This window comes from Tupaia chinensis, unplaced genomic scaffold (genome assembly GCF_000334495.1).
Source record: "Tupaia chinensis unplaced genomic scaffold, TupChi_1.0 Scaffold000477_1, whole genome shotgun sequence".
In the NCBI taxonomy this organism is placed as follows: domain Eukaryota; kingdom Metazoa; phylum Chordata; class Mammalia; order Scandentia; family Tupaiidae; genus Tupaia; species Tupaia belangeri.
Genome location: NW_006159986.1, coordinates 1,512,423 through 1,522,789, shown reverse-complemented (window position 1 = coordinate 1,522,789; position 10,367 = coordinate 1,512,423). Strand labels below are relative to the sequence as shown.

The 10,367-nt window shown below is 43.5% G+C and overlaps 1 protein-coding gene and 2 long non-coding RNA genes across 4 annotated transcripts in view; 2 read left to right on the top strand and 1 right to left on the bottom strand.

The window, feature by feature from the left end:
- LOC106735668 (uncharacterized) overlaps window positions 1–4,044 on the top strand; it is an 11,055-nt gene extending 7,011 nt beyond the window's left edge. The window contains exon 3 of the long non-coding RNA XR_001370937.2: window positions 2,399–4,044. This is a non-coding gene — a long non-coding RNA (uncharacterized LOC106735668). The remainder of the gene's footprint in view (window positions 1–2,398) is intronic.
- The window catches only part of MSL1 (MSL complex subunit 1), a gene marked incomplete at its 5' end in the record, with an annotated part of 13,895 nt that extends 3,528 nt beyond the window's left edge, over window positions 1–10,367 (bottom strand). Inside the window, 5 exon segments of one of the 2 annotated variants that reach the window (XM_006172249.3) lie at window positions 1,586–1,650; window positions 2,114–2,161; window positions 4,069–4,451; window positions 7,178–7,401; window positions 9,801–10,367. In XM_006172249.3, the coding sequence (XP_006172311.2) occupies window positions 1,586–1,650; window positions 2,114–2,161; window positions 4,069–4,451; window positions 7,178–7,401; window positions 9,801–9,965 (885 nt within the window). 2 annotated transcript variants of the gene reach the window in all.
- The window catches only part of LOC102495068 (uncharacterized), a 2,191-nt gene continuing 1,797 nt past the window's right edge, over window positions 9,974–10,367 (top strand). The window contains exon 1 of the long non-coding RNA XR_001370938.2: window positions 9,974–10,042. This is a non-coding gene — a long non-coding RNA (uncharacterized LOC102495068). The remainder of the gene's footprint in view (window positions 10,043–10,367) is intronic.

The window sequence follows — 10,367 nt, the reverse complement described above, 5'->3', positions numbered from 1 at the left end:
TCCCTACCTCCACCCTTTTAGAATCCCCAAAGTTTAAATCACTTCCAGGATTTTCTAAGGTACAAGTCATGTCAAACTAAAACAACACGTGAGACTACCGTTAACTTCCTCATCTCTGTACTCTGTAAGAGTCTTGAGTTTATAAAATAAATATTAGAATAGTCAATTGAGCTTAGAATATGTAATTTTGTTGCTGAGTACTATGTGCTAACTTTAGTATGAAATCGATTACTCTCGGGTAGAAAAAAATTTTTTTTTAGTTTTTTTTTTTTTTTTTTTGCTATAGGACGTGTGCACTTGCCAGAAAGACACAGACAGACAGAGAGAAAGTGAGAAATCATCCCCCAGGGAGGATGGTCACACCGCATCATTTTATACATCCCTTCTCCTCCATTCTCCTCTCGGAATCTTGGGCATGCACGTACACACACCCAGTGTGAGTTTAAGCCACCAGGTCCAGGACTTGAACCATGGTCGACTACGTGGAAGTCCAGCGACATAGCCATTACGCCAACTGCTGGCCCTATAATTTTTTTAAGAATTATTTTAATTTAATTTTTATTTATTCATTTTTTTTTTAGTATGACCAGAGAGAGACACAGAGACAGACAGAGAAAGAAAGCAAGCCACCAGGTCCAGGACTTGAACCATGGTCGACTACGTGGAAGTCCAGCGACATAGCCATTACGCCAACTGCTGGCCCTATAATTTTTTTAAGAATTATTTAACTTTTTTTTTTACCCATTTACTTATTATTTTAATTTGACCAGAGAGGGATATAGTGAGAGAGTGAATGAGAAAGCAAGCCACCAGGTCCAGTACTCAAACCATGGTCGGCCACGTGAGAGTCCAGTTCTGAACCACCACTCCACCTGCCAGCCCCCCCAAAACAAATTATTTAATTTTATTTATTATTATTATTATTTAAATTTGACCAGAAAGAGAGAAAGTGAGAAAGCAAGCTGCCAGGTCTGGGACTCAAACCGTAGTCACCCATGTGGGAGTCTAGCGCCTCAACCACCATGCCACCTGTCAGCTCCTCTACTTTTGTTTTCAATACTACCTAGTTGTGTATTACTATTGTTTTTTTTTTTTTTAAGGGAGGTTTTTTTCTTTAGGGCCCTTATTTCTATTTTTTGCTATAGGGCACGTATGCTCGTCAGAGAGACAAAGAGAGACATAAAGCAAGAAATCACCCCCCCAGGGGTGATAGCCTTGCCACAATCCCTTCTCCACTCTCCTCTCAAGATTTTGGGCATGCATACACACGTGCCCAGTGTGAGTTTAAGCTGCCGGGTCCAGGACTCAAACCATAGTCAACTACGTGGGAGTCCAGTGACGTAACCATTACACCACCTGCTGGTCCTACAGCTGTGTATTTTTTAATAAATCACTTTATCACTCTGGACCTCAGTTTTCTCATCTGTAAAACGAAGAAGTTAGGCTAGATTATCTCTCACATTCCCTGTTTTATTTAAAGTTCTATTTAGCCCATCCATATACTATGACATATTCAAGTTATGCCCCCCATAACTATTCTATTTAATCTCTTATTCTTTTCCATTGACAGCTCTTAGGTACCTACCTCCAAAAGATCTGAAGGATTTGGGTCCCTTAGAGGTTCTACTGAGTGGTCCCTCCAAGAAGGAACTGGAAAAAAAGAAAAAGAAAAAGAAAGGGAGGAGGGGTGGAACCACCCTTAAATCCAAAGTCACACAACCCTCCAACTATTTCACTAGGAATGACAGGTCTCTCCCCAGATAAGATAAAGTTACCAAGTGATAGGAATCCATTCTATGGCCTCACCTGAAGCCATATTCAGTGTCCTCGCTATGGTAAAAAAGAAACTAAAATGCCACTGCAGTTCTGCCAAACTCAGGATCACAAAAAGCCCTAAGCCAATACCTGACAATTCATATAATGGATGCTACTGCAGTTCCTGAAAAACAACTGAAATTTGTTGTCATTTTGAAGTCTATAGTAGTGTGATCAATCATACACCAAGGAATCTCACTCTCCCACATCCAGCGGATGGGGAACGCAACTCCCAACCATCCACCATCCCACCAACTCCCGCCCCAGGCCCAGCCAGCACAATTCCTATTCTACTCACCAGCCAAGACTGAAGTTTCTCCTGCAACACTTGATGGCATCAGACACCCTAAATAATGCAGGAAAGAAGAATCATCTCAGTGTAAAAAGAAAAAAAGCCCATACCCAAAATGGAGGAAAGGATCATCACTGAAGTTCTCACTAGGAAGCCATTTTGTTTTTTGAGTTGTTCTTTTGAGAATTTCTCTCTGGGGAAGGGGAAGAGGGAACAACAGACAAAAGAAAAGAAAATAAGCCCACCACTTTTTTTTTTACACTGAGACGACTTCTTTTCTTCATTATTTAGGGTGGTTTCCCTGCAACAGTTGATGGCCAAGGATATCAAACCTTAAACTCAGAACATGGCAGGTGAGTAAAAGTTGACCCTATTTTTCAAATAAAAGATCAGTGTTCTCAAAACTTACATATGTAGTCTTCTTAAACAGCTCCCTCCTCCCTCCAAACAAACTACCTCGCTGGTCCAGCCTGAACAACATGCACCAAGACTTTGGCTTCCTTAGAACAAGCCATTGAGACTTCCTCTTGAGATAGGGGCATCCAGAGAAAGGATTCACACATTTATTCACAACTCAGGCTCCTCAAGGGTTTGGGATCTCCCCAATCAGACTCCTTCGTCCTGCTATGCCCACAATCTCAGAGGTGTTTGGAATTTTCTGTGCTAGGGTAGATAGAATTTTCAAAAACAGCCAGTCACACAGAACAGCTCCAGACCAAGCCATTTCCCAATCCCGGACGGGAAGTTGCTTCAGTTTCTCTTAAGTTGTTACACAGCATTGCCATGGCAGCAAAAAGGTTAACCATTAAGAATGGACCTGTTCAACGACTGAACCAACAAAAACCTGAACCTAGATCAGGATCCTGGTCTATCTCATGTAGTCAAATGTAAAGTCTAATGAATGTTAGATAATTAAGAAGAGTAATCTATCTTCCCCACTTAATTTTGTCAACAGAACAGCCAAACAAAGCCTGGAGAATGCTCTCATCTTATTGGAATGGATTACCATGCCCATCCCTGCTATGGCAAGACACAATGGTAGAAACTTAGGGCTGTGGTTCTATCCAAGAAGGTTTCTCTCACCATTACCCCGGAGTACCCACAGTGACTGTCATAAACTAATATTGCATGATTGAAGGCACACTCCAGTTACTGGTTGATGAAGGAGATAGGGAAGCATTTCTGTGTGGAAGCCATAAAGGAAAAAAAAGGGAATGAAGACCAAGGTCCCACACCCCACACCCTCCCCAAGCAGCTCAGATATCCCAAGATAGTCCTTATTGTTTGAAAAATAGTTTGTAGACCATTTTATTTAAATATATGAACAACCAATGGGCTACTGCAATCCAAGTAAACTCTTCACATTTTAGAACCTTTGTGAAGTATAGTAAGATAAAGTAAGACTGTTGGTCTTTGGCAGATTCCTCCTGCCCCCCAGACCGGGACATAGAGATACAGATAAATGTTTATATAGTTAAAGAGCGGAGGTCCAGGTGAAAATCCCCCACCCCAAGATGGCTCCCCAACCCAAAAATTACCATTGGCCCCTGAGAACACCCAAAGACCACCCTCCCAGGTTTCACACAATATCAATTGCAGGAACAGTCGTGCATGGCAAAGTATAAGTTCTATGCATTTCACAGCACAGAAAACCCTTCTTTCAGAGGGCATGCAAGTTGCCGAAGATTACACCCCCAAGTCTGGTGCTCTTGTGATGAGCAACTTACTGGCAAACACATCTCCCAGTGTTGTAAGCAGGCAAATACATTGAGCACATTTTGCCGTAATTCCATCTATTTGCAATGCCTGCACAGTGTCTGTCTCTGGCTGTTAACTTACTCATTCTTGACAGAACTCTGCTTTATTGATTGCACTTTTTAAAAAATGCCAAAGGCATTTTCACACTTGTTAGCTTGACCGCCACCACTAGGGTATAAGAGCAAGTGTTCTCTATGCCTTACTTGCTACAGTCTCCTCCTTCTTTGGAGAGGATTCCCGTAATGGTAACGGTGATGGGGGAGGCTGGTGCCAACGACACAAATACATTTCTGTGGTGGAAAGGTACGGCAAATCTTCTATCTCACTTGAGTAGGCTTTCTCCTTGGGATGGGCGCTGGGTCCCTTTTGGGGAGTAGAGAGTCTTGGTGGGGTGTCCACTGAAGACCGGGGCTTTTCTGGGGTTTCTTGGCTCCTCAATTCACGTTTACAAACAGTTTCAGATAAGGAACCACAGGGTTCCTCTTTAATGGGAGAGTGCTTAGGAGTTTTTGTTTTGACTTTTGAAAATTCAGGAGCCAGCTTTTTAACAGGAGTCTTTCTTTCTGTACTTCCAAATGGGGATTTCCTATTAAATAGGGAAATAAAAGTTATAAAACTTATTGACTCTTAAATAAAATCTGACTTGAATACATCTCGGGGCAAGAAACTCTTGCTCCAAAATGACCAGTATTCAGGTACCTAAATATTTGGTGCTCATTTGGCAGTCATGAACAGGAACAGCCCCATGCTTAACAGTATAAAGAATTAGGCCCTCAGTAAATGTTTGTTGAACAAATGAGTTTTGATGTTCAAGAATGCCTAATAGTGGGAACAGCAGATGGAGTAATGGTTATGTCACTGGACTCCCATGTAGTTGACCGAAGATGGAGTCCCAGACCCAGTCCCAAACCTGGCGTCTTAAAACTCACGACAGTTACGTGTGTGCATACCCAATCCCGAGAGGAGAATGGAAAAGGGATTGCAGCATGGCCATCCTCCATGAGGAGAGTGATTTCTTCTTTTCAGTCTCTGTATCTCTCTGTCTCTGTGGCAACCACACATGCCCTATAGCAAAAATCTCTCTCTCTCAAAAAAAAAAGCCTAATAATGTCTTATTGCCTACTAGATTTTAAAAGTTCCCTATTTTATTCACAATCCTTTAGACAACATCAAATGCCACTACTTAGTGCCACCTGTTTCATTCCTGTCAAGCACAGGCCAGTCTCTTTACTTCCCTACCCCCACCATGTTAATTATAATCTATTTCTTTTTTCTCGTTGTTTCCTGGATCTCTTTTCCCTCACCATCTTCCTCCCCAACTCTTCCTCCCCACCACATTTCCAGAATGATACCTCCTTTCATTTTTATCAATGTAAATTCTATACTTCTTTTTTAAGATCTATCTAAATTTATGCCCATCCTTAGTTTGACTAATTTCTTTGAGTCCAAGGGCAGTTTTATTTTACTTTTGTTTCTGCTATAGGGTATGTGCTCTCACTAGAGAGACAGAGAGAGGGAAAATGGAAATCACCGCCAGGGCGGGGTGGCCACACTGCAATCTCTCCTTCTCCATTCTCCTTTTAGGATTTTGGGCATCACACACATAAACACTCACCTGGCATGATTTTCAAGCTGCCAGGTCCCAGACTTGAAACTCGAAGTTGGCCAGGTGGGATCCAGTCCCTTAATCTCTATGCCACCTACTGGCCCTTTATTTTACTTTTTTATGTCTACTGGTACCTATCACAATGAAGGAGTTTAACACTTCCTAATTTGAAGTGAACTGGTTTAGTTTTCTTTAAGACAGTCAGCTATCACATTTGTTGCCCATTCTCTTTATGATGTACTCTGCATTCTGTAATTACTACTATGACCAAAATGTACCTAATAGACTTTTATAGCCTGAGCTAGAATATTTTAAGATCATTTCTCAACACACAAGACTTTATAATTTAGGCCATGATTGCTATAAACCCATGAACAGGAACAGCCCCATGCTTAACAGTATAAAGAATTAGGCCCTCAGTAAATGTTTGTTGAACAAATGAGTTTTGATGTTCAAGAATGCCTAATAGTGGGAACAGCAGATGGAGTAATGGTTATGTCACTGGACTCCCATGTAGTTGACCGAAGATGGAGTCCCAGACCCAGTCCCAAACCTGGCGTCTTAAAACTCACGACAGTTACGTGTGTGCATACCCAATCCCGAGAGGAGAATGGAAAAGGGATTGCAGCATGGCCATCCTCCATGAGGAGAGTGATTTCTTCTTTTCAGTCTCTGTATCTCTCTGTCTCTGTGGCAACCACACATGCCCTATAGCAAAAATCTCTCTCTCTCAAAAAAAAAAGCCTAATAATGTCTTATTGCCTACTAGATTTTAAAAGTTCCCTATTTTATTCACAATCCTTTAGACAACATCAAATGCCACTACTTAGTGCCACCTGTTTCATTCCTGTCAAGCACAGGCCAGTCTCTTTACTTCCCTACCCCCACCATGTTAATTATAATCTATTTCTTTTTTCTCGTTGTTTCCTGGATCTCTTTTCCCTCACCATCTTCCTCCCCAACTCTTCCTCCCCACCACATTTCCAGAATGATACCTCCTTTCATTTTTATCAATGTAAATTCTATACTTCTTTTTTAAGATCTATCTAAATTTATGCCCATCCTTAGTTTGACTAATTTCTTTGAGTCCAAGGGCAGTTTTATTTTACTTTTGTTTCTGCTATAGGGTATGTGCTCTCACTAGAGAGACAGAGAGAGGGAAAATGGAAATCACCGCCAGGGCGGGGTGGCCACACTGCAATCTCTCCTTCTCCATTCTCCTTTTAGGATTTTGGGCATCACACACATAAACACTCACCTGGCATGATTTTCAAGCTGCCAGGTCCCAGACTTGAAACTCGAAGTTGGCCAGGTGGGATCCAGTCCCTTAATCTCTATGCCACCTACTGGCCCTTTATTTTACTTTTTTATGTCTACTGGTACCTATCACAATGAAGGAGTTTAACACTTCCTAATTTGAAGTGAACTGGTTTAGTTTTCTTTAAGACAGTCAGCTATCACATTTGTTGCCCATTCTCTTTATGATGTACTCTGCATTCTGTAATTACTACTATGACCAAAATGTACCTAATAGACTTTTATAGCCTGAGCTAGAATATTTTAAGATCATTTCTCAACACACAAGACTTTATAATTTAGGCCATGATTGCTATAAACCCAATTCATAATCCCAAACCCTTACTCTCAATCACTGGTGAAGAGAGTACTCATCATGTCCAGACAGTGTAACAAAGTTATCAGCACACCTTTTGTGTCCCTTTCCACTGCGCCCACATGAGAAAGGCTTGGGAGGCAGAGTCTGGGATGTCTCGGAAAGCTCCGGCTGGCACTCCAGTTTAATTTTCTCTGATAGCTCTGTTTCCTCTCTCTCTTCAGTTTCATAGCCCTGAAACAGCTTGTGTCTTTCTTTCTCGTTATCCTTCTTTACCAGCTGCATCCGCCTTTCCATACGTTCAATCCGAGCAAGAAGCTAAAAGAGAGAGTGGCAAAATGCAAACTTAACACAAAAAATTAAATACAGGTACTTGGCCCCATTTAAGTATATAGTCTGCCTCTTTCTGTGGACCACATCGATTCAAGTTATTTTTAATATGCAGATATTAATCTGAATTGTTTTCCTTAAACACAATAGAGAGGACAAGGGACACTTTATTTTAGGGACTAACCAAATGGGATGCAGCATAGGGGAATTTGTAGTTCATTCTTTTGAAATAAGATTCTCTCTACTAGGAGGGGCTACACCATGCTTTCTAATGGCATGGTCTCCCCTACTACTAACCATGTGGCTTCAAGTTGATTTGGGAGTTCCCAGAATTAAATTCATATATGTTCTTTTAAGAGGCCATAAACCACTCCAAATCTTATCCTCTCTTCCACTCTAAAACTCTACATACAATGGCAAAGTCGAAACAGTACACTGAGAAGGAATTAAGCGCTCATACAGGGCACTAGGGATGACAATGTTGTTTGAAAGGGGTGTGTGGGGGAGAGGACTTCTAAAACAATGAACATTTCATTTGGGAGAATTATAGAAATCAGTACCCATAAATCGTAACATTCATGGCATACATACACATTGCCTTGCACTTGCAATCACAGAGGACGTTATGCCTGTTTATTAAAATCAGAATCCTTTCATTCTCATTAAAAGGACTACATAATCAAACAAAATGGAAGTCTGTTATCATTGAAAAGTCCACGTTAATTTGTAGTTTTGAGAAATGGTGCCCACCGTGCTACTTACACCCTATTATGAGAATTTTATCTGGGCTAGACAGATATTAATGCTGCCTTCATTACATCTATTGCATAGATTTCAGTTCAAGATCAAACAACTGGAATAAGAGAAACAAGCTTAAGCAATGCTAAGACTGCAATACACAACAGAAGCAGTGAAAGCCAAGTTCAAACTGACACTCTATCCTTAACTCACCCCACTTTTCTTGCCTAGGAAAGCCTGCAAAGGGACCATTACATCAGGAACTGAGCAGAAACCTCTACAATCAGCAGAGAGCTCCCCCTCTCATTTTGTCTTATACTGTTTTGATTCCCAGCCTTAACATTACTTAACCACGGTCTGTGGGTGACATTTCCTTGATTTCTTCTCCTTCACTGGTCCTTCCCACCTCCCCCCACCATGTAAGGATATGTGTTGTAATTACAGTACCATCACACCCCTAGACTGCAGTACAGTAGCTAAGCAGTGCCACCTCCATGTTGAGTAACTTCCACAAATCAACACCAGGAGATATTTTAATGAGACCTGCCCCAGCTTTCATTCCACCTTGCAGAATGCATTCTCCAATAAAACAGCAGCCCCGATGCGATTCATTTGGAAAGCAAACAAAATGAATAGCCCTCTGCTCCCTTGCTCAGCCCTTGGCGCGCACGAAGCCAGAGAGAGAGAGACTGCTGCAGCCTGAACACAACAATTGTAGAAACCATGTTTATTTTTAGGCAGCTGTAAGGTATGCTAGCACAGTAATACCCCATCAACCCAGCTTTTCTGTATCTAAGGGAATATGCTTTAATGCAGAACTGCCCTTAACTACTGCTGCAGTAAAACCAAGCCTATGTAGTCATGCTCCTCAGAAGTACAAAGAAATTAGAAACGACTTCCTTACTGCCTTAAGAAGCTAAAACAGGGTTGGTTTTTTTTTTTTTTTTGGTGGGGGGGTAGGGATCCACAATATATCCAATAGGCTTACTTTCCCCTGGTGCTTTAAAATCTTCCAACTTCAAACACCATGCTTATTATACAAGGGACCTGGTCAGTGGGTCATGTTTTATAACTCAGATTCCTATTAAAGACTGAAATCAAAGGCAGAGATTCTCTGTATCTCATTTAAGAACACTAATATAGGATTCCTCCTAAATGCTTCTACCCCTCTGCTCACTAAGAGGCCACTACCCGCCTATCTAAAGATGCTGCAGCAGTGGATAGAGCAACAGCTGCTAGGTCCCTCTCCTCCACAATGCATTTCTAACGCAATAGCTCTTTAATTTAACCCGTTCCATAAAGTCACCACATATGCACCCCACCCTTCCCTTTTTAACCCCTCACAAATCAGATCTTGTCCCACTCTAAACAGCTTTCCCACAAGTCTGGGCTGTCATTTTAAATTAACCCTTTGGCACCTGGAACCTCCCCTCCCCCTCCCACTGGGAGGTTGCCCTTTAACCCCTCCCTCCAACCCAACGTGTCTGTGAGCTTGGCTCCCAAAGTCCCAGCACCTAAGATACTCCTTTGCTGATGGCCAACCTCCTTTCCCCCTAACCAAGGGGTACCTTAACCTCCTACAGCCCCCTTCCCCCGAGCATGCGCACAACTCGCTCCTCGTCCCGAACGCAGATTAACCCCTCCCGTACCGTGTCTCTCTCAGACTTGAGCTCCTCGATCTCCTTCTCCTTGGCCTGCAGCTGCTGCTGCTGCTGTTCGATGAGGTCCAATTGCAGCAGAAGGATCTGTTTGAGGCAGGCGGCCTGACTGGAGGCTCCCGAGCCACCGCCACCCCCGAGAGGGCTCTTCCTCATACTCTTCCATCTGCCCTCGCTGGCCACCAGGGTCCCGGCGGTGGCGGTGGGCGCGAGGGGTGGCGGCCCGGGCAGAGGTAGTGGTGGGGGTGTGGGGGGGGCCCCGCCGGGTCCGAGGCGGTGGCAGCTGGGGGAGCCGCCCCACCCTTGTCCCCGGCCCAGGGCGTAGGCTCTTTGGCCGCAGCCACGAGCGAGCCCGTCTGAATGGGCAGCACCGCCTGATACTTGGGCCGGGGGCTGCAGCCGGCTCCGGCTGCGGCGGGCTCCCCCCCAATGCCGGCTTGTTTGGTGGCCGGGGGCGGACAGGGCAAGGGCACCGAACCGCCCCAGCTCTCTTCCTGCTGCCCAGGGGCCGCCCCGGCCGGGAGTAACAAGCCCCGGCCCTTGCCGGCGCAGCCGGCC